This window comes from Podarcis erhardii (assembly GCF_964252035.2).
Source record: "Podarcis erhardii genome assembly, chromosome: 7".
In the NCBI taxonomy this organism is placed as follows: domain Eukaryota; kingdom Metazoa; phylum Chordata; class Lepidosauria; order Squamata; family Lacertidae; genus Podarcis; species Podarcis erhardii.
The window spans coordinates 55,166,121-55,190,290 of NC_138511.1; the positions used below are offsets into that span (position 1 = coordinate 55,166,121).

The 24,170-nt window shown below is 47.2% G+C and overlaps 1 protein-coding gene across 3 annotated transcripts in view; it reads right to left on the reverse strand.

The window, feature by feature from the left end:
* NDRG4 (NDRG family member 4) overlaps positions 1-16,531 on the reverse strand; it is a 53,262-nt gene extending 36,731 nt beyond the window's left edge. Inside the window, exons 1-3 of one of the 3 annotated variants that reach the window (XM_081872102.1) lie at positions 16,354-16,531; positions 5,679-5,770; positions 4,274-4,318 (exon numbers count right to left, since the gene is read on the reverse strand). In XM_081872102.1, the coding sequence (XP_081728228.1) occupies positions 4,274-4,318; positions 5,679-5,747 (114 nt within the window). In that variant the 5' untranslated portion in view covers positions 5,748-5,770; positions 16,354-16,531. Of the gene's footprint in view, positions 1-4,273; positions 4,319-5,678; positions 5,771-15,860; positions 16,088-16,353 lie in introns of those variants that run through there. The other 2 variants (XM_081872101.1, XM_081872100.1) reach the window with 2 other exon arrangements.
* Between the last annotated feature and the right edge of the window lie 7,639 nt (positions 16,532-24,170).

The following is a 24,170-nucleotide window of genomic DNA, read 5'->3' on the forward strand; positions in this document are numbered from 1 at the left end:
AACGAGACCTGGTCTGTGCAGTTACAAAAAGACCAGCTCAGGAGTGGCTGGAATAATCATAAATGCATACTGAGCAGGAACCTGCAATCTAACCTGAAGTTAACACTGCTTGGAGATCCTCGTATTAGCAAATCAAAGGGATGCAAGAAGCAGGAAGCCCAGGCCCTACCATTGCGAGGACTGAGGCAAAACAAGTTTGTTTGCCTCTGTGTGGCTAGTCTCCCATGTTTTATTCAACTTCCATGATTCAGGTTCTTCCTTACATTGGCATCTGGGGAAAAGGGATCCAACCACAGAAAGGCATGGAAAGAAGGAGGGAGGGAGTGGAGACAGTGCCTAGTTGTCTGGGGATTCTCCTTTGTGGTCAAAACTAGGACATTATGCTGAGGATGCTCAGAGTATGCATTGGAGGAAAACTGTGGATATGCCAAATATTTATTTTTAACACTATATTAAAATGATTTGTGTTTTCTGGACAAAATACAAAGACTTATTGGAAAATAAAACTCCAAGGTGGCTTTCACCTCTGGAAGCTAAGGCTCGAAAAAGACCCAATATGGAGGCCAAATGGCCAAAATATTGGGAAATACTAGAAAAAGATGGAGACAATTGGAAATTGCAGAGTTTGGATAAATTAAAGGATAAAGTGCGAGACTGGTTACACTACGCTCAGATTAAAGAAGTCTTTAAAAATGATAAAAAGTTAGGGTTCCAGGTGGAGAAATCGAAATTGGAAACAGAACTGTTAGAACCAAAGATTAAGGTACTTTCAAGAATGTATAACTTGCTGTTAAAATGGAATACACAAGACGAAATGGTTAAATCAGCTATGATAAAGTGGGCACAGGACATTGGGTATAATATTATGTTTGAGGACTGGGAAAGGTTGTGGACCACTGGGATGAACTTCACTGCATGTAATGCTTTGAAGGAAAATGTAATGAAAATGATATATAGATGGTACATGACCCCAGTTAAACTTGCTAAGATATACCATTTGTCTGATAATAAATGTTGGAAATGTAAAGAAAATGAGGGAACATTCTTTCACCTCTGGTGGACTTGCCCTAGGGTGAAGGCCTTCTGGGAAATGATATATAATGAGCTGAAAAAGGTATTTAAGTATACCTTCACCAAGAAACCAGAGGCCTTCCTTCTGGGCATTGTCGGCCAGAAGGTGTTAAAGAAGGACCGAACATTTTTCATGTATGCAACAACGGCAGCAAGGATACTCATCGCTAAAAATTGGAAGACTCAAGAACTACCCACACTGGAAGAGTGGCAGATGCAACTGATGGACTATATGGAACTAGCCGAGATGACTGGCAGAATCCGAGACCTGGGAGAGGAGAGAGTCGAAGAAGACTGGAAGAAATTCAAGATTTATTTAAAAAAATACTGTAATTTGGTTGAATGCTAAGAAAGGATGCTAGATCATAAATAATTGTGCACCACTAAATTAGTGAGAATTAAGATGATAAGTAAATTTGAGGAAAAATTATAAACCTTTTGGAGAATTTATAGATTATATTTAAATGAATTTGACATAAGAGTGTAAACAAGATGATAAATTGCTGGAAAGAATTGGTAATGATGCAAATGGGAGCGGGAGGCGCGAGGAAGTCCAAAGATGTTATGAAAAGATGTTATGATATATGTTATACTGTTTTTTATTTTTGCATTTAAGTTTGAAAAATCCAAATAAAATATTATTTTAAAAAAAATGATTTGTGTTTTGCTTTGCTATTCAAACACCAAGGCTACTTACAGAACAACAGCAACATATAACAAATGTCTTAGTCTAAAGGACAAGAGGCAGCTCCTGCCAGGCTTGTACAGCATACAGGTGAAGAGGAGTTGAGCAATTTCCCAAGCAGCCCACCCTTGCCTGAGCTTTGCTTGTTGGGGAGGCTAGCCATTAGCATGGCCTCCATCCTTCCCCACATGACAGTTCATAGTCTAAGCAATGAGGGCTCAGAAGCTGCAGACTTTTGTCTCTTTGGGCATGAAAACGAAAGAAAAGTCAGTGGCACGCAAAAGAGCTGCTGAAGCTTTGACATGAGAGTACTCAAAGAACTGTTGCTCAAGCAACCACTACCATGGAAACAAGAGCAATTCCTCCCAGCCAAATGAGCTTGGATTTCAGGCACTCAACACCCCTCCACACAGCTTCTGCAACAGACAAGAGGCCACCTTCTTTTCCACAACAGCTCTACCCAACCTGATGCCACCCACATGTTATTGGACTAAAACATCTGGAGGGCACCAGGTTGGGAGAAAGCCATTCCACAGCAAGTTCCTGCTGTCAGCAGAGCTAAACTTCCAGAATTAGACTGGAAAGGGCAGATGTGGCCCTCACCTGGCTTTTAGCTCTCAGGTCTGCATTGCCAGATGTGTCTGCTATCCAGTCAGGCTCATGCCAGATGTCTAAGCCCATTTTCCAATCTTCCAAACCACCATTCCACAAAGTTGGGGTCTTCCTCTGATGAGCAGTCCGCTCACCCATCCAATCAATATGCACATCCACCCATCTGCTTTGACCCAGAAGAAACAGACTGTCAAGCTGCCCTGATAATGATGATTACAGTTTAAATTGTTAAATTAAACAATAAAAGAATCAATAACAACCACACTCTTCAAGTCTGCAATTATTTCAGTCAAGAGTCCTGGTAGCTTCCACAGATTAGGTTTCTGGGGAAATGTCATTTTGATGTCTCACTGTGATCTTCCAACCTAGAGCCCCAGATTGATTGCAAATTCAGGGAACAGAGGCAACTCTCTTATCTTCGGTGACTGGGAAACAGAGACATCACCACAATATTTGAAAATCCCTCTCTGGAGCAAAATGTGAGGTTCTTGAGGCAAGGGAGAGGAAAAATCTTTGGACTGGGTAGGTAATGGACTTCCCTTCTTTAGCCACTTGGCCAGTCAAATCAGCAGGCTCACCCGATTGGGGGGGGAGGGCCTTTGGGGTGGCATCTCACCTGCAACAGAGGATTCAGCCTGAGGCCTGTCAGGGCATACCCCTTGCAGGTGCCTGAAGGTTTTATCCTGTTACTCCCTGTGCAGTAGGAGTCAGTCCTTCTGCTGTGCAAAGGTTGTGTCTCCATCTCCAAAATAAAACACCTTCACGCACCAGTGCTGCCCCCTCCCAAAGGCAAAAACAGTTGTGGGAGAAGGAACCAAAGCATTGCCTCCTCTACCTAGTCCCGGGGAAAGGTAGGCACAGGGTTGCTGAAGGCTACATAAAGAAAGCTAATGTGACAAGAAGCCCTATGTAGTGATGAGTAGCCCAAAAGATAACTTGGGAGACGCAGTGAGAAAATTATTGATAAGTACACTGATAGATTGTCTAAGGTGTAAAGGCAGTAAAAGTATGAATAGATGTTATTCTTATTTATTTATTATTTATTAAATTTGTAGAGTGCCCTTCATCCGTGGATCTCAGGGCGGTTCACAACATAGACATACAATATAAAAACGCAAAATACAAGAGAAAAATAAGAACAAAAAAACCACACACAAATTAATAACACCCCCTTCCTGTTGTAACAGAGTCAATATGTCTCTGAAGATGTGCAAAGGAATTTGCTGACACAGAAGGATAAACCTATGGCCTTGTTCTTCAGTTCTTGCCTGTGATGTTGGTTTTGCTCTGTCCATTGCCTAGTTACCCATTGCCTAGTTACCCAATTGCAAGTCTGCTTGTTATCTGACTTTAAATAAACAAAAGCTGTCTTAAACATCACAACTCATGTGATTAATTGCATAAAAATCACTAGAGACACCTACCAGATGGACTTTGCTAAACCACACATTTGGCTCCCACATTAGCTAAAAGAAACTGACCAATGGAAGCCCAGCCTGGCAGGTGACAACACCTTGAACAGCACACCTTTATTCAGACTTAATAGGTGCCTTTCCTTGCAGCCCCAAATTGCCATTTCTGACATATATTTTTTTATATATATAATATTTATTCAAATTTTGAAAATTACAAAAAAGAACAATAAAAAAGAAAAATAACAAAGACATTAAAAATACACACAAACAATTAAAAAAAAACAAAACAGATCAGACCTTTACATAGCTTTCTTCCCTTTGCTTATTTCCTTGACCTCCTCACACCTCCCTTTTTTGTATTCTAGTTCAATTAGATGTTTCAGCAAATCCTTTCCCCATTTCTGACATTTTTAAGCCACCGGCCCGCATGTATTAAACCATGCTGAGCATGGCAGGCGCACAAAGGCAAGGAGAAGACATTGCAACTTACCTTCCAGTCTGTGTTCACTGCAGAGAGGAAAGTATCTGAATTTTCCTGGGAAGGAAACAGACCAAATCAAACCATTACTTCTCATACAGGCTATTATAGCTCACGACTTTCTTTTAAGCCTACTGAGTGCACTCCCCAAACCTGGGACGTCATCACCATACTGTGTTACCTGAAAGGAGGATCATTCAGCTGCCTGTCACAGAAAGTTTGGGATCTATCCTGACTCTCTACAAATCGGGATGGAGAACCTGAGGCACTCCAGATTGTCACTGGCAAACCTTGGCAATGTCACAGCCATACAACCGCCAGCCTCCCTCTCAAATTTGCAGCTTAAGAGTAGGTGCAACTGCCTAGGAGAATCTCTGCCCATCTCTAGAGCACAGATTTTGGGAGGAAGGCTGGTTGGTCAACATGCTGGCCAGAGGCCGTGGCATAGATGCCAAGTGGAAATTGGGAAGTTGGCTGTGTGCTGGTGTGAAGTACTAAGTAGGCCGACCTCTCTCTCCTCAAGCCAGGAGAAAATGATAGTCAGCCAGAGTTTGGAATTTCACTTGCACACACCTGTTTGGAGCTGGATTTAAATCAAGATATAAATATCTGCATATATATCATGGCAGAAGACAGCTTCCAAACTTCTTTGTTACTGACATGGCTCACCAGGCTTGTATCTTAAGTTCCTTATTGGTGGCAGCCACATCAGCATCACACCAGAGGCCCACCTGCCAACATGTCCAGGAGGGTTTTGGCTTTTCCATCAGGCTCTGCTCATCCTCTTGTTTACTGGGGATCCACACTGAAGAAGGAATGGAGGGTGGCAGGCTGGGCCCTGCTTCCTGCTTGTGGCCCAGTGGCCATCTCTACACCCACATACATCCCTCTTGCCTCTGAGTGAGCAACTGGCAGCCTATGCAGTATAAAGGGTCTGAATTTGGTTCTGAGGCCACAGGCCACAGATCTCCAGTGGAAGAGGTCTCTGGAATGAAAGTGATGTGTGTGTGACCGGCTCAAAGTCACACTGGCACAAGTTTCAGGACAAGTATCTTAAGAACTTTGCTAGATGAGACCAAAGATCTACCTAGTGCATCAGCCTCGTTTCCCCACTAGTCGATCAGATGCCTTTGAGAAGCCCAAAACTAGGGCTTTAAGGGAACAGTCCTCCCCAATGGTTGCTGACTTTCTGAGTAATTTCTCACTCAGGTATCTTTTGAATCTGAAACCATCATGGACACCGTTCCCAAAGCAGTTCAACAATGGGTGAACCTTGCACCAGTCCTGGGAAGAGCTTAGATTTAAGTCCAGGGGTTGCTTGCCCTCTTGTCAATTCCATACACTTGTCAGCTACCACTTGGTTTGTCCCCTTTCAAAAAAATTTTTGTTAAGTGATGCCAAATCCAGCAGGACTCACCAGCTCAGTGTCCTGCCCCCGAAGCAGTGGCTTCTCTTCTGTAAATCGCTGCTCATGCAGGCCAGCCATGGTCACTTCCTGCAGCAAAAGTCCTGCACAAGGGGAAAATGCAAGCACAGCAGTCAGAACAGCCCCAGGGCTGCCCAAATCCTGACCCAGGCAGTATTTCCCTGGACCTTCTTACACTGCAGGTGGCAGAGTTTCCTGCTCAGGAGCAGGAAGTAAAGTTGGATTTGGCACCGTGCTTGGTATTCATAGAGCACTTTGCCCTGAAGCACTTTGCCACATTAGCTCAGTTACGCTTCCAACAGCCCTGTAAGTCAGGCCAGTGTTATCATGCCTGTAAGACAGATTTGAGGGTGGATGGGGGGACACTGAGGCCAGGAGAACCATGGTTTCCCCAAGAATATTTATGAAGAGAGTTGGTGGTCCACCCATGGCTGCATCTGCAGTTTCCCAGGTGGGAAGAGGCTCACGAGAACAGGGATGCTGTTTCTCAGCTGGAGCAACTGGGAAAGAGGGCCCTTACACTCCATCCCATATCACTGTCCTCGTCTGCCCTGCTCACCATTTTCTTCAAGTTTGTGCCTCTGGCTCCCACAGATTAGCTGCTCGAAGCCACCACCTCATCCGACTTCAGAATAAAACCTCTCATTCAGGCTAACGGAGGTCCCAGCCTTACACAAGTTTTGCAGGAGGGCAAATGGCAGTGTCTGGACAAGGACACAGCAACTCCCCATCCACAGAGATGCTTTGAGCCTCTGCCCCTAGTGTCCTGTTCCCATTGCTGTCCCTGGAGACCTTTCAGGTGTCTCCACAGGCAAAGGACAACCAGGTGACCTCCTGCACATGCTGCCAGAGCCAGATGCAAAAGGCCCAAGCCGAAAACAGAGACCACCTCATGTGAGCCTTGGCTTGGCTTTTTGCAGATTGCAGCGGCAGTGACTTGGAGAAGTTGAAAGAGAGAAAGAGAGATGCTTCTTTAAGCCAGAAACAGGATACATGGGGACCTTTGCTGCCTGTTTGCAGTTAACTGGCAAGAAGTCACATTCCCTGGGGAGGAAGGAGAATGTCTCATTTGGGGCTGTTGTCAGTATCTCCTGCATTGCAATTCATAATACCACCACCAGCTTTGCCTGTTGCAAAATCTTCTGGCTTTCTGAGGAGCAGCTGGGGGTCGTAACCTGAACATGGGGAATAAGAAACATGCTCTGCTTCCTTTTGTTCATTAACGCATTGCAATTTTGCTGTACTTGCATTTTCTTTATTTGGGAGGGTAATTTCATGGATGCCCATGTATTTTTTTATTTTTTTAAAAAATTATGGTATGAGTCACTTTGAGTGCCTTTTGGGGAAGACATGGCAGGATAAATAAATAAGATTTAAATTAAACAAACGTAAACTGTACTCTATCCCTCCCTGCTCCAATTGAGGAGCCCAGTTCCCCTCAGGGGAAACAAACTACACAGAACATTCTGACAAGGCTAAGAACCCAGCCCTGTGGCTTCTTGCGCCAGCCAAGAGGCACATGCAAGTGGGATGATGCCACAGGGCAGCATGGGCAGCGCCACCTATGGCTGAGACAGATACCAGCCCTGGGAGAACATTGCCAGCAGCAGCGGCTGCACATGGAGGCAGAAGGGGCACACCAGGGGCAGCAGGAGGGTTTGCCCACAGGCCATCCTGGGCCTGGAAGATGTTAGCCACTCACTGCAATGGGGTCTTGACCCATTTGCACCTTTGCAGCCAGGAGGCAAGCACCTGGTGGGACTCCCCCCTGCAGAACCCTTGGTCTGCACATGATGTGCAGAATCCTTCACACAACCCCTCTTCATCCACCATGATGGAGCAAAACCCAGAGCACAAACTGTCGGGAACATTTAGCGCATGAATCAAATGGGCAGAAGATGGCACCATGTGGCAATTGCACACTTTTTGCTCTCCAGGGAAGAGAGGGAAATAGTGCAGGGAGGGTGGTGTCTTAATTTTATTTTTATTATTACCTTTATGTAAGCCACCGTTTAGGGCACAGCCCACTCAAGGTGGCTGGCATCTCATCAAAGCACACCAAGGTTCGAGGAGGAACCATCTAAAACAGCAGCAGTACAACATGCCTCCTTCATGGAGCCTAGAGCTCTGCACAGTTCTGGGGGCCCCAATGAGGCAACAATCTGGGCTGCAAACACCCACTCTCTGTCTGCTGCATTGGGAAGCCCCAGCCAAGTAACACACACTAGAGTGCCAATTTCACTGCACACCAGAGAGGGTTTAGCACAGTAAAGCAGAGGACAGATGGTAGGAAGCCTTCAGAACAGTCTCCCTCTGCAGCAGTTTACTAGGAATGGCCTCCACATACCCTATAAAGCAGGCTTCATGATTGCCTGGTTCCTTTGGCTTTCCAGCAGCAGCCCTGTGTTGCTTGGGGGGCTACCAAGTCATGGGTAGAGTTGTTTGCCATCAATGATTCTGTTGCACTAAATCAGGAATTGGCATTGGCTTCTTATTTCAATGTGCTGAGAATCTCAACTTTTTTCCTGTTTTGAAAAAGCAAGTTTCTAGTCCTGGAGGAACAAGAGTTGGTAAACTCTCACAGACTGGGCAGGGGCTGGGAAATGTTTCTAGTGGCATCGTTGATGCTCACCAAGCTACCTTGTCATGGGACTAGCTCTCCTGACTCCCAAGGGCAGGGGAGTTTGGGTCAGAAGGAGCTGAATCTGCCTGCCTGGTGATGCACAGAGACAGGAACTGGGCTGGAGCCAGAGGGCCTCTGCACCTGGGTAGAAACTCATGAAGCTGTCTGCAAAAGAAGGGAAGCCAGGTGATGCCAGGGAGGCCAGAGGGCAACTGATTCTGCAGGGAGTGGGAGCCAAGGGGAAAGGAGAAGAGATGACTAGCTGAGCTCAGGGCTTACCTAGGCAAGGTGGTGGAGTGGGGGCTCAGTCACAGGATAGAAGCCTGGGGGAAGGGTCTGCCAGGAAAAGGAAACTTGCTGGGGAGGGAGGGATGAAGAGGAAGACCCAGCAGTCTAAGCACCAAGGGTAGGTATCAGAGAGTGGGAGAAGGTGGGTGGGAGGCTCCCAAGGTCCAGGCCTGCTCTGTAAGGCTGTGTTTCTGGCAGTCCCTTCGGTGTTCTGCCAACTACAGATGCTGGAAGGAGCAGGACACTCGGGAGGAGGAATTTTCCCCGTCCACCCAAAGCAAGACCAGATGGGATCACAAAGGTTGTTGGGGTTTTTTGCCTTGTGATCAGAAGCCAGGAGAAGAAGCCACCACTGCTTTTCCATAGCCAGGTCCTGCATTGATACTTTCTCTCACTTTTGCCTGCCTGATGGCTTCCTTCAGCAGAACACCCTTCACAGATGATGATGATGATGATGATGATGATGATTTATTTATACCCCACCCATCTGGCTGGGTTTACCCAGCCACTCTGGGTGGCTCCCAATCGAATATTAAAAACAGAATACAGCATTAAACATTAAAAACTTCCCTAAACAGGGCTGCCTTCAGATGTCTTTTTAAAGTAGGATAGTTGCTTATTTCCTTGACATCTGATGGGAGGCACCACTACTGAGAAGGCCCTCTGTCTGGTTCTACCTATGACATGGCATCGCAGCTCACGCATACCCATGTTTGCCTCATGGTGACAGTGCTGCAGCTTTACAATGTCAAGTAGGGTGTGGGGCAGACCCCTCAGACCTGTGAGGTTTGCCAGGCATTCTGACGCACGCTTGGGGCAGCAAGAGGTCCTACCCTGATGGGAGTCACTTCACATGTCATTGCAAACTGAGCTGGGCTCCTCTGTTAAGGGCGAGCGGGGTCTGCATCCTGTCCCCTGCTGCATCCAGGTCCCAGTATCGCTCTGAGGGTGGTCTCTGAGTTCTCCTAAGTCATTCCATGTGGGAGGGAGGAGACCCCAGTCCCCTCTCCTTTCCATACTGCCCCTGCCTAAGAATGCAGCTGTCCCATTTCTCTCAGGCTTGAAGGAGGGGGGCTTGTATATGTTGATATAAACAAAGGGCAGCAAGATTGGATGGACAGAGTGGCTGAAGAAGGAGAGTTTGAGCAAGGACAAAAGTCCAAGGACAGAAAGAAGAGGTGGGACAAAGCAACCAGAGTTTTAAAGATTAGAACATGGAGTCAGCCCAGGTACAGAAGAGGAGAGGAAGCCTTGATAGCATTGCTAAGAATAGCACCAGGAGGAAATGTCCCCAAATGCTGATATTAAACTGGTAAATTTCAAGGCCAACTATACAGCTGCACTTAAGCAAAAGCTTGTCTAGGAATGAGGAAGTACTCCAGTCCATTCATTTCTTGAGCCTTCCTTAATTGCTTTAGGCACACCTTTACAAGAACTGATTTGTTGGAAGGAACACATTTGATAGCACATCTGCAATTACTGCATTAGAAACTACCTGATACTGGGTCAAATTAGCTAGTGCTAGGTCCATCTAGCAGCTAGTACAGTCATACCTTGGAAGTCAAACAGAATCCATTCTGGAAGTCCGTTCGACTTCCAAAACGTTCAAAAACCAAAGTGTAGCTTCTGATGGGCTGCAGCCAATCAGAAGCCCCGGAAGCCCCGTCGAACGTTCGTCTTTCAAAAATAGTTCGCAAAACAGAACAGAACAGTCTGCGGCATTCGGGAGCCAAAACTTTCAGGAACTAAGCTGTTCCTAAACCAAGGTACAACTGTATTGCCAACCAGTGACTCTCCAGGGTTTCAGGCAGGGAACCAGTCCCAGCCCTACCTGGAGATGCTGTCAAGATTGTACATGGGACCTTCTAGATAGAAAGCAGATGCTCTACACTGAACTGCAGCCTTTCTCATACTTTAAAGAATGCATAATACATGCAAGAAAACGTCTGAAAAGGCATTTGGTCTGTCATTGCTCTGGACATTTCACAGCCAGTCCTGGTAAAGCTTATAACAACAAGGGTATAATTTTGTCATCTAAAGACAGCGCTTGGTGGTTTTCAAGATTAAATATCAGAAATGATTAAGTCCCAAGGTTTGCTTTGAACATTTACACCAGGGCCTCAATAAAGGTCATCCTTTCCTAGTGAAAAATGGAGATGAGGATGAAATGTAGCCACTTACTGAAGGCTCTCCATTGGCCTTGCCAGGATTTGCTCCCCTTTTCTCTTGTTTTCCACATTACTTGTAGGCCCACCCCTCTGCGGCTTTCTCTAGGGTCCCTACCAGTGACTTCATCTCTCCTAAAATTGTTTCTGTCAGTCACCCAAAGTTCTCCTACTCAACATCTCTCTCTTCATTCAGTCCCCAGCAGGAAATCATTCCCTTCTGCAAAGCATCATATTCTCTGATCCAAAGTTCTCTTGTGTATAGGAGCAATACAAGCAAAGCACCCTTCCTGCCACTTCACAAATCTTGATTCTGTAATTCAGAAGCATTAACAGATTTGCTATGCCCCTCTTTGCCTCAAACAGGAATGGAGGCAGGCAAAAGGAACATCAGAGCCTGAAGCTTCAGGGCCAGTGGAGCACATTGTGGCAGTCAAGCCTGGAGGTTGAGTGTTAGAGGATCCTCTCTGTCAGAAAGGCATGGAGCCCATGCAATAGATGGAGCCAATAAAAGTGTAGATGCTCCTTCCAGATGCTGTTAGTCTCTGAATTATCAGCTTCTGGGGAACAACAGAGGGAGTGGGACTGTTGTGTGCAGGCCCTCTCTGATGGCATCTCAGAGACATCTGGTTGGCTCCTGTGTAATAAAGGTGGTGAACCAGATAGGCCCCTTTTGATTCAACCTACCAAGGCTCTTCTTTTGTACTTTAAGCAAATTTAGCCAATGTAGCAAGATGCCGATGCAAAAGCAAAGCTGGTTCACACCTCTCTCCTGATGGGGAATTCACAGCCCCATCAAATAAGGGCAGTCCCACTCCCTCAAAATTGGATCCCACAAACATTACTGTGCCTGGATTAAACTTAAATTTACTACGCTCGTCTCAGAAGAGCACTCCAGCCACCAAGGACCCACAACCTGAAGCTACACTTGGTGGAAGATGACTGGCCCAACCCACTGGACCCACATAAGGGAGGTCCAGCTTTGCCCTGTTCTCCCTTTCTCAATATTAATTAATCAGGCTTTGACCTGTCACCAACCTTCCCAAGAAAGGTTGTGCACGCCTTGTTAGATGCTGTTTCGTGCTATTACTTGCTTAAACAACTTCTACATGCACTCCATTTCCACAGGGATGATATATAATGCTTCCCTGCCTGTACCTTGACTTGTAATCCAACACGCTCTTTAAAAAGAAAAACTATTATTCTCTATATGAATGCCACTTTCAGAAACTGGAATGTTTTGAACTGGATGTGTTCATCACACTAATGGCACTTCAATCCCAAAGTACAGATAATCTCTCTCAGCAGCTTCATTGAGAAGTTCAACAGAATGAGTACTACGGAAAATCCTAGCGGAACACCACAGTCCAGTCCCCAAGGAGCAGAGTCAGCATCCCCAATTACCCATCCTGCGCCCATCGAGACAAGGAAGAATGGAGCCAAAGGAGAGTCATCCTCCAAACTCCAAGCGAGATCTGGAGGTGATGTGAAAGAATGGCATGATCCACATTATCAAAAGCCACTGGGAGGTTTTAGAAGATCAACATTGTCTGTATTATGGCTGTCAAGCTCAAGCCAAGACTTTGCCAAACTTCTGCCTTTCAGATGTTGGGAACTGCACTTCCATCAGCCTCAGCCACATGCAAGACGAAGGTAATCCACCAGGACTATCATGTCTCCTGTTTTAGGGTCTGGGGAGGATGCAGATGACACACCAGTTGACTTTCGTGAGGGGGAACCCTCAGCACCCCTTCTACACTCTCCCGTTTGAGCACATGACTCTTCCATCATCCTCACCATGACTCTACAGCAGTGGTTTTCAACCTGTGGGTGCCCAGATGTTGTTGGACTACAACTCCCATCATCCCTGACCACTGGTCATGCTGGCTAGGAATGATGGGAGTTGTAGTCCAACAACATCTGGGGACCCACAGGTTGAGAAACACTGCTCTCCAGTTTCTCCAGTTTCTCCTGCTCCCTAGCCATGCAGGAGCATACACTTGAAGAATCATGGGCCTTTGCTTACACTGGTGGCGGAGGGCGGATCATGGGAAGAGAAGGCCCCGCCTACCTTTAGATGACTAAAGCCGCCTGGTCTCACTGGGAGCTGTCCAAGGTGGTGAACCACTTTGTCTTGGAAGAAGCTCCAGAAATCGGTAATTCCTGCAGGCCCCAAGCCTCAGCAAAACAGGGCCAAGACAACAATTTCTGTCTGTTGCACACTTACAAGCCAGACTGAAATGGGACAAGATAAGAAATGCCTTATTTTGAGATTTCAACAAGGACTAGAACCTCCGGCCACTTTTTATATAATTTGGCATTATGTAAAATGCATATATGGAGGAACCATCATTTTCAAGACAAACCTCGTCACCAGCCTAGCACATCTGGAACTAGACTTGATAATCTGGTAACACCGATAGTCTTTACTTGGTTGTTTTAACCCAGTGTGCTACATGCCTACTTTATAGTTTTGTTTTTCATCTTTTAATTTTCATCTGTTGTCATATTCTCTTTTTCATATACACTATATAATGAAATAGCAATAGAAATAATAAAGAGAGAGAGAAAATGAATGGTTCTGCTGCCACAGGTCTAAAGCTGGCCAAGCCCCCTTAACTGACAGAGTTGGTTTTTTGAGACAAGAACAAATCACTCCTTCCTTATGAGAATGCAGGACACGGACACAGACACACTTTGTTTGCTTTGACCTGTAGCACTAGAGTCTGCCTATTGCTGTCTTTCACCAACTACAAGGGACAGAGATCTACACTACATGTTGCAGCCTACACAGCACCAAGCAACCAGTCAATGTCACTGAGGGGAGCCAGAGTGTTGCAACCCAAGCAACAGGGACCTGCCAGCCTTTCTCAGCACTCTGCAGCAGGCTCCGTTTGAGCTGGAGCATCAAAGCTGGAGCTGAGCCAAGTGGTTTTATTTTATCAGCAAAAAAGCCAAGTAAAAAAGGTCACAGTGGAGCTAATGATGTTTCCCCTTCTTGGGACACAAATTTGGAGGTTGAAATGCCCCTTGGCACCAGGAAGAGATCTGCTGGACATGATGCAGCTGATTCGATGCTGGTGGAGAAAAAAAGTACTTCCTCGCTGGCATCACCAGCAGCAGCAGCATCTCAAAGGCCTTGCAAGAGGGCTCTGGGGCACACTTGACCAAATCCAGTCCAAGTCTTCCACCACTATTTCATGAGCCGCAGGCAAACTGCTCATGGCCAGTTTGGCCACCCCTGTAAAAGTGTAGGAGAGTGACAACAGAGCAATGGGTTCGAACAGTCCAGGAGGTACCAAACTTATTTTAAAAAAACAAAAAACAAGAATCTTGAGTCCACCCATTAGCTCCTATTTTAAAACTTGCTAAGGTGCTTCCAAGCAATAAGCACTGTAAAATGCTTTCTATAGGAATCTTTTCACTAGCCTATATTTACATGGCTTTAAAATACTAATAGGGATGTGGGTGGTGCTGTGGGTTAAACAGAGCCTAGGACTTGCCAATCAGAAGGTCAATAGTTTGAATCCCCGCGACGGGGTGAGCTCCCGTTGCTCGGTCCCTGCTCCTGCCAAACTAGCAGTTCGAAAGAACGTCAAAGTGCAAGTAGATAAATAGGTACCGCTCTGGTGGGAAGGTAAACGGCATTTCCGTGCGCTGCACTGGTTCGCCAGAAACGGCTTAGTCATGCTGGCCACATGACCCGGAAGCTGTACGCCGGCTCCCTTGGCCAATAAAGCGAGATGAGCACCGCAACCCCAGAGTCGGCAACGACTGGACCTAATGGTCAGGGGTCCCTTTACCTTTTTAAAATACTAACGGCATGTAATTTTTAAACCCCCTTTCACATGCCCTGCCTTTTTTTTTGAAAAATACATGACTTGGGGAATGGTAAATCCCTGCTCTGACTCTTCCATCCTAACCCAGATCAATGCAGTATGAGTTGTGAAGCTTGCTTAGCACAGGTCTAGGCTCTCCAGATGGCTTTGACTGCCCCCGCCAGAAAATCTTGGGAATGGTAGTTCACCCCTTGTCAAGCTACAGTTCCCAGCACCCTTAAGAAACTGAAGTTCCCAGGATCTTTATGGGGAGAAACAATGTGCTTTGGACATATGGTGAGTAGGCAGCCTCAGCCTCTAAGGAGCGCCGAGTGCGGAGGTTGAGTTGTGCTTTGAAGCAGGTCTCTGCTCCAAAACCAATTCTCAGCGCGAGGGCTTACCCTGATCACATGTGAAATAATAAAACCACACCTCTGAGCATGTGCAGAGTGTGCACCCACCTCATCAACAGGTATGACAGTGTTCAAGGGCCATAGCTCAATGGTTAGAGCATCCTCTTTACATTCAGAAGGTCCCAGGTTCAGTTCCCAGCATCTCCAGGAGAGAACCCCGGTCAAAACCTGCCAGTTGGATGCACAGTGTGCAGCTAGATGAACCCAAGGCCTGACTCAGAATAAGGCAGCTTGATTTCTATGACCACAACTCCAACTAGTCCCAGCCAGCAGGGTCTGCTAGGAGTTGTAGTAAAAAAACACCTGGAGAGTCATAGGTTGGAGAACGCAGAGTATGCCATGGACCAAACCTGGACCCCCGCCAGGGCATCTGCCGCTGTACCACTGAGTCACAGCCCTCCCATGGGAAATTATGGAGGCTGCCTTGAGCAGAGGCTCCCTCCAGGGCTGCCTGCAAACCCTTTTAACCCTTTCACACCCTCACCGTTTGCCAAGTAAGGTGGGGGGAGGGGATGCCACTCTCAGGGTCCCTTGGCACAACAACCCCCCCCCCCGCAAATGCCAGCATTAGCTACTTAGGAAATGAGGTACAGGGGGAGGCATTAGGGAGCGCCCCCCTTGCCAAATTACCCCACCCTGACACTCTGCAGCTGGGGAGAGGGCGTTGGATCTGCAGCCCCTGCTGCCTCCTCGTCTCCCCTGGGGGGGTGGGAGTGTCCACCGCAGCTGTGCCAGCCTGGCTCCCCAGCGTAGCTGCATCAAATCCAGAAGAGGCACGGTGGGGGTGGGAGCCTCCGAAGCTGGAGCAGCCGCCCCCACCCCACGACCTCCGAGAGCCTGCAGGGAACAGAGGGGCGTCGGATTACCTGTCAGCAATTCTATCTTATGTCCCCAGACCTTCATATTGGCGGCGGCGGCGGCGAGAGAGCGAGCGCTTCCGAGGCAGGCGGCGAGAGACAAAGGCGGCTCCCGAGCTAGCCAGACTGCTCACTGCGGCTGGGCAGGCAGCGAGCAAGCGGGCATCGCTCCAGCGGGGAAGGCGAGGAAGAGGGCGGGGGAGGGAAGGAAGGAAGGAAGGAAGGAAGGAAGGAAGGAAGGAAGGAAGGAAGGAAGGAAGGAAGGAAGGAAGGAAGGAAGGAAGGATGGATGGATGAATGGATGGGGGGAGCTGCCAAGCCCGTCGGTTGGCCGAGCAACGTCAGCGGGGGGGGGGGGGGACCGTGGGCGGGGGGGACAACCCCCCCGCATTCCCGTTGCCAAGTCGTACTGCGGGAGGCGGCGGCATCCTCGCCATCCCACCCCGCCGTCGGTCAAGCACCATCTGGGTCTCCAAGACGATGGGGAGGCGGGTCTACTTACAGCCCAGAGCAGCTGGTCCTCTCCCTCGGTGCCGGGCCAGGCCGGGGTCTCCTCCGTCTGCTACGGAGGGGCCGTCCCGGCGCGGCCTCCCGCGTTGCAGGCGCCTGGGAGCGGGGCGTCGGTGGCTGGCAGGAGGACAGAGCCGCGGCTGCGCTCGGACGGGAGGCCGCCCGGTTTAAATGGGGGAGGAGGCGCCGCCGCTGCGTCAGGAGGGGGAGGGGGAGAGCCAGGCGGGCGGGCGGGGGAGGGTCTCGCGGCCTCGGCCTGCAGCCCGCCTTCCCGCTCTCCCTCGCAGCGGCGGCGGTTGCTAGGGACGCGCCGTCGGGGCTCCCCACCCCCACCCCCAGCGACAGAGGGAGCTGCCTTCTCCCGAGTCCGTGGCTCGTCTAGCTCAACATTGTCCACCCTGAGTGGCCGCAAGGGCTCTCTCCCAGCCCTCTCCGGAGATGCCGTCGGGGATTGAGCCTCCTGCGAGCGAGGCTGGCGCTCTGCCGCTGAGCCTGGTTGGGTGCTTGGACCTTCGACGGACAGAGGCGCTTGGGAAGGCAAGCCAGTCCGAGCGCGGCCAGGCACTCCTTCCCTCTCTCCGAGCTGTAGAAGCAGTCGTCGGGGGAGTTATCTTTCCGATCCGGAGGGCCGCCCCCGGGAAAGAGCTAGCAAAGCGGCCGGAGAAACCGGGTTCCCGGGCTTGGTCCGGGGAGGAATCGTCAGCTGCAGGCCGAACGCCCGCAGCAATGATTCCCAGCCCGTCCCCAGACCCTCTTCCCCCCACGACGTGTCTGCCCTGTCGACGCAGTGCTAGGCCCCAATGCAAAGCGGGGGGGGGGGGCGCCTGCACCAAGAGGGGTCCTGGCTGAGAAGGCTTGGTCCCCTGAAGTTCAGCCCTGACCCCGGATTGAGTGAAGGGCCTTTTTGCCTTCCCATCTTTCACCTTTGGGGTCCATTTTCCAAAAAATGCAAGTGCCCAAGTTTGCTTTTACCAAAGTTGTCTCCTATATCTTCCCAGTCTAGTGTCAAGCCTGCTACTGAAAGTCTGATAGTTCTTATTTGCAACCTTTTGACCTACCTCATCAAATATGGATAATGATGACATACTGGGATCTGAGTCTAGTATCTGAGGCATGATAAGTTTCATTTCCTATTTCTCCACCTCCCACTCCCAGAATTCCTGTAACTTCTCACATGATCACCACTTATGGAAAAACAGTAGGGACCTGACTCTTCACAGCCACTCCAGCATAGTGGGCTATTAGCACTTGAAATTCTAACAAGAGTGAGAGGAAGCAAGGTACTGAGTTCTCTCTCATTCAGGATGATGCTAACCAGAACAGAAATGGGTCCCAGATTTGTTTCCACTTTATCAGCTCAATTTCTCAATAGAAGCACTATTTCTGGGTTAGCGGAAGTGTGTAACCTGAAGCATATGTAACCTGAAGCATACATAACTCGAGGTACCACTGTACTCATAAATTACAAAAATTCATATTCAAGGGAAACTAACAGTAAGAAACCCATGTTAACTAGAACCAGCCATATCTTATAGCCCATACAAACATACTCACTGTGTGGTTTAGCAACTGCATTATTTTTTACCTTGATAAGCCTTTGATAAAGGCAATTGTGCCAAAATGTGTTGGGCATATTTAACAATGAAGCATTCCCATTGTTTGGGCATCTTTGAGACACATTTCTCTCCCCCCCCCCCCGCCCCCAGCACCTTTTAGGTTAGAGAAAAATGCTCAGGTGGGTTGTGGCATTCAATTCTGGGCATCCCTGGATTCAGCAGATTATCTGGAATCCATTTTAATCTGGTTCCCAAATCCCATGTCTCTTTTTTTATTTTTTTGACCGAAGCAGCATTGGTCTCCCTAGTGGACGACCTTCGCAAGGAGAGGGACATAGAGAGTGTGACTCTATTGATTACCCTGGACCTCTCAGTGTGGCTTTCGATACCATCGACCATTATATCCTAATGGACCAGCTGGCTGGGAGGGAACTGGGGGCACTGGAGTCCAGTGGTTCCAGTCAAACCTGACATGCTGGTTGCAGAGGGAGATGCAAGGAGGCTGGTGTTGCTGCTGCTAAGGATTATACAGAGTGTTTCCTGTGCCGTATGAAACTACTAGAGGAAGGTCTAGGAATTTAAAGAGAGGTGCTGGTATTAAGCTTATAGCAGTTAATTTCCCCTTTCATCAAATTTAGGTGAGGCCAGGGGTAGCCTGAAAAGGGGTCTGGAGCTATTGCATTGGAAGATGGAGACCAATAAATTGCAACTTCATACATTAAGGCAGCCTTTGTCAACCTAGTGCCCTCCAGATACTGTTGGAGTCCAACTCCCATCAGCCCCAGCGCACATGGTCAACGATCAAGGTTGATGGGAAACGGAGTCTAGCGATATCTGAAAGGACATGGGTTCCCCTCCCCTGCCACAGAGCGGGAAGGGCCCTTGGAGGTAACCTGAATGCAAAATCTGCAATACATGATTTTCAATTATAATATCTCTGGCAAACAGGCTGGGCTTCAAGCCTTTGCTTCAATGACTAGTATCCATTGATGCGCCTATGAATTTGTCTAATCCTCTTTTAAAGCCCTTTGTGTTGGTAGCCATCACTGCCTCCTTGTGGTCAGGCCTTGCAAAGCTCTCTGCACCTGGGTTTGCAAGCTCAGGTGATCTGATGTTTCATCTTGCAAGACCTGGTAATCAACTGATGCCCAGGGTTTGGGTCAGCTGCAAACCTGCCAACCTTCTTTCAGCTGAGCCGGGTCCTTACCTGCCCCACTCCTGACATCATATACAACATCATGTGTAGGACAGGTGGGTGTGGCTTAGCCAGATGGGGAGCCCTAGCGGGCCTCATTAACGCCTGAGGCTGGTGGTTGCCCACCACTGCTATAACTCAATAAACAGTCATGCAGTTAAAATATGGGTAGCATTAGGACATCACATTGCAAGCATGTCACTTTCGGGCTAGCATAAACCTGAGGCTTTGAATCAAAGTTTGCACTGAATGCTTTCTAGATTGTTACACAGGTGCTAGGCTTCTGCAAGATATCAGCTCTCGCCTCTATGAATCTCTGTTGGAAATCAAAATAGAAGTTAGTGCAGTGCTAGTTACATGTCATAAAGACTTGTGCTTTCTTCAGGCTATGTGGAAGTATGTAACAATGACTTGACTGAAAGTTATGAGGAGAGCTCAGGCAAAAAAGGAAGCACCTGTAAAAGGACACCGTGACCTGGCCATTGTGCTCTGGTATGGATTTATCCACTTTTCAGCATGCCTTTTAAAATCCCAATAAGTGGATGTTTCCCCCCACATTGCTTTTAGCTCAGCCAAGCAAAGATAAACTAATTAGGGTTATAATTACATAAGCAGTTTTATGTTGTTTCTTTCACCACATGGAGAGGTCCATGTGGTTACACGGATTGAGTAGCAGCAGGCAGCTGGACTGTCCAGCTGAGGAATGTCAGGCTTAAGGTTGGTTCATAATTGAAATGTACGGCCCAAGTGCCACATAGAGGAGATGCACCACTTGGCTGGGGAAAAAATAACGCCCCCCCCCAACTGCCCATGACTGAAGGATTGCCAAGCGAAGGCCACTGAAATGCTTTTGGCTTCAAACTTGGGTTGTCCTGTTGGCTGATCGTCAGCACTAGCATTTCCTCTTGTGACCACAATTGGCTAAAAACCTCTGAATAGCAATGTTCCATCAATGAGCAGCTCACTAACTTTACAACACCTCGGAAGCTGTCAAAAGAAGATGCAATTGATAAAGATGAGAATTAATGTGTTGCTATTGTGGACACCCATTTGCTACTTTTGGTGAGCCAAATAGATCCTCCAAGTGGTTCACAGTTAAAACCTATTATTTTTGGTGTGTCACTTTTTATTTTTAAAAATCACCTTTAAAAAAAAAAATCTATTGTATGCAGCAATGCAAACAATATAACACCTGAGAACGATAATGAGAGGGGCACCTGAAATTAAAAATCTCAAGTTTGTTTGCCATACAATGAAGACAAGGGAGATGAGATCAACAATGAGCCTGTCACTGAAATGTCCACGGCTGTCCATGCATACATGGTAGATGGTTCTCTTGTCTGATTCTCTGTATGCATTGAATAAAATGAAACCACAGAATAGGAGAAACTGTCCATTTTTGGGCATCCTTATGCTTTTTAAATCTGACTTGTGAGCCACGTTCCCAACACGACTATACCAAGTGCCCAAGGAAATACCCTCAAGGATCTGGCACTTATGCACTATTGCCACCACCAAGAGGATCACCAAATCTTTATATCCTGGTTAGTGTGGGATACAACCAACATGCTTAAGTCTAATTAATGCATGAAGACCATAGAGTAAGCTGCCCCTCAGGCTTAACTATGCTCACTTTCCTCACCTTGGGAGAAAATAGGTAATCAAGGTTTTGTTCTCTTTCAATCTACCTGAGAAGCTCAGCATGTAAAGAGGTCTGAGCTGATTCTCCAAGCTCAGACCACATGGCTCAAACAAGCTATTCTTACATTCCTATATTTTAGGAAATTTCACTACTTTGTAACAGCTAAATTTCTCTGTCTGTGCAACCTATTCTGAAGCACATGAATCTGACCTTTGGAGAGTTGGTAAAGAAACTTTTTTTTTTAACTTACCAAATGTGTGGACTTTTCAATGCTAGAGGAAGAAGTTTTGGAACTCACAAGGTCATGCTTTAGAGGTCTAACAGCCTATATTTCTACACTTTGCTGCATATTTTGTGATTTTAAATTTCTGCTGTCATTCTCTCACCAAAGAGTACATGCCCCAAACTTGGATCTTGGCATCCAGGAATCCTACATTTATACCTATTGTAATCAACAGTTAGAACCCTCAGCAAGGCTGAACCAGGCATTTTTGTGAAGGTTTGACCTATAATGAGTGCAGTTTCGGAAACTGCAAATAAGCTTAATCATAATCATGACCATTGTTACTATAAATAACTGTTTATTGAATCATTTTGTCTTTACATTGTTTACCATCTAGCCAGATGAAGAGTCCTGAAGAACTTGAAAAGCTTGTGCAGTGTTTTGTTATACTTTGGTTGGTCTATTATAGGTTAAGCTAAGGGGTTTTTTTATGGACCAAGATGGTTCCCCTTACTTTTTGTGTGCTCGGAAAATACCAAATTTAACTGTTCAACAGTCAAGTCCTAAAATAAGAATAGTATACCACCTAAAGATGGAACTTGATTCTCTTAGGGAACATGCCTTCCAATTGATATACACTACTGGTTTCTTCTGGCTTTTATTTACCTAGTTCCACTTCTGATAATATGCCTACTTTTTTTTTATTCCGGCTTTCCATCTATCTGAGCAGACCTGGGTAACAGCTGACTTTAGTGCACAGCTGTGCTGGCTAGACCTGACGATAATTTTAAGGACAGTCCAGCCCAAACTTGCTGGAATATGTTAGGTGAGCCTTCCCCTGGTGACTTCCAAATGTTTCAGACTACAATTCCCATGAACCGCAGCCAGCAAACATCTATGATGTTGGGGCTGATGGGGATTGTAGTCCAAAACATCTGGAGGGCACCAGTTTGAGGAAAGCTAGCTTAGACATTAGTGGGGACAATCACAATATAGGGATAATTTTACAGAACTGATGCAAGTATTTTTGAGATACTGTATATAAAGCTTTTTGAACACTTGAGATGTGCTATATAGGAACTTATTTTTATTTTTTGCTGAGGACAATTGCGTTGCCCATTGCAAACTCACATCTGGGTTTCAAAAGAGGCAGACATTCATAGCCTATAACCAGTGGTAGCAGCAACAGCAACCACTGTGCACTAGTGAGAATCAGGGCAAAATAATTACTGAGAAAATCTCATCCCTCCCCAGAGCAAATGGGATCAATCCACTGTTGTTCAAGGGGAAGGTCAATGGCATGGGAATTGGGGGAGGGATGTATTTATGAAAGGAAGTGCTTCTCAGAGTGTCAGCTCTTGAACTGCTATGGCTTCCAAAGGTCTGTCTTTATAAGCGGCAGGGAAGCCTCAGGTTTCTTATGTCTCACTTGATTAATCCAGTAAAAAAATATAAAGGTTTGTAGCTGCTTCAAAAAGTTTTATTTATCCACCCATCCCAATTCTTCCTAGGTTTACATGATGTGGTGTTTGGGTCCACAGACACAATGGCAAGCAATGAGACTCTCACTACCTGTGAAAAACACAAAACGGAAAAGCACAATAGAAGTGTATAAAAGATGCATGGCGTGGAGAAAGTGGACAGATAAATCCCCCCCTCCCCCCGCTCTCATAACACTAGAATTCATTGACACCCAAGGAAGGTGAATGCTAAAAGATTCAGGACAGATAAAAGGAAGTACTTGTTTATGCAGCACATTGTTAAAACTATGGAACTCCCTCCCACAGGAGGCACTGATGGCCACCAACTTGGATCATGGGGGGGAAAGGGCTATCTATGGCTACTAGCCATGATAGCTATGCTCTGCCTCCACAGTCAGAAGTTGCAATGCTTTTTGCATACCACAGGAGAGGACAGATTGGCCACTGTGCAGACAGGAAGTTGGAGAATGGTCCATTGACCTCATCCAGCAGGCTCTTCTTATGTTCTTAAGCTGCACGCTGGAAGACTTGAAATAAACCAAAATAAAGTACTACTTCACACAGCACATCACTAAACTGTGGAATTTGCTTCTATGAACTGGCCGCCAACTTGGATAGATTGGATTAGAGTCCCAGGGGTCAGCAAACTGTTTCAGCAGGGGGCCGGTCCACTGTCCCTCAGACCTTGTGGGGGGCTGGACTATATTTTGGGGAAAAAACATGAACAAATTCCTATGCCCCACAAATAACCCAGAGATACATTTTAAATAAAAGCACACATTTTATTCATGTATAAACACCAGGCAGGCTCCACAAATAACCCTGAAATGCACTTTAAATAAAAGGACACATTCTACTTATGTAAAAACACGCTGATTCCTGGACTGTCCATGAGCCAGACTGAGACGGCAATTGGGCCGCATCCGGCCCACGGGCCTTAGGTTGCCTACCCCTGGATTAGAGGATAAGACTGTTAATAGCTACTACCACAATGGATATGTATGCCTCTGAATTCCAGCTGCTGGGACTCACAAGCGAGGAGAGCTTTGTTGCACCATAGCCATCTGGTTGGCCACTGAGAGAACAAGATGCTAGACTACAGAGGGCATTTGACCTGATCTAGCTGCAAGGCTGTTTGATTGTTTTTATGAACTAGTAGGTCCTGACCCACCTTCTCAGTACAAGTCTTGGTTTAATGCAACCTTTTTAGTCGGGCTGGCCCCTACCAAGGGTGCAGGGCCGGGTAGGTGCGCAAAAATCACATCTCTCCATTCTGTCTCAGAGTAGCTAAGCACCTGCCTGCCCTCACACTCCTTGGGGCGCTCCTCCTTTGCTCTGGGCAGCCAAGCAAGGGACGCAGGCTCCTCTACCAAGGGTGCAAAGAATGGGGGGCAACAATACATCTCCTGGTCAAGGTAGGAAGGTTGGGGGGGGGGGCACAAATATAGCTCCTTGCCAAGGATGCAAGGGAGCCTAGGTTTGCTTCTGGGTATCCCAAGGAGCCTGTGGAAGAAACAGCCTTGGGCTGAAGCCTCTGGACTTGGCTGAAGCACATCCTCAAGCAGAAGCTGCTGGCGCAGGGATGGGGCAGGAGGACAATAGCCCTCCTTGTCTGGAGGCTTCCCTGAGCTTGGTTCGACCTTCACTTTGCCTCAAGTCCCATGCACACACCACGTCAATAATGACATGTGAGATAACAAATGAGCTGTCGC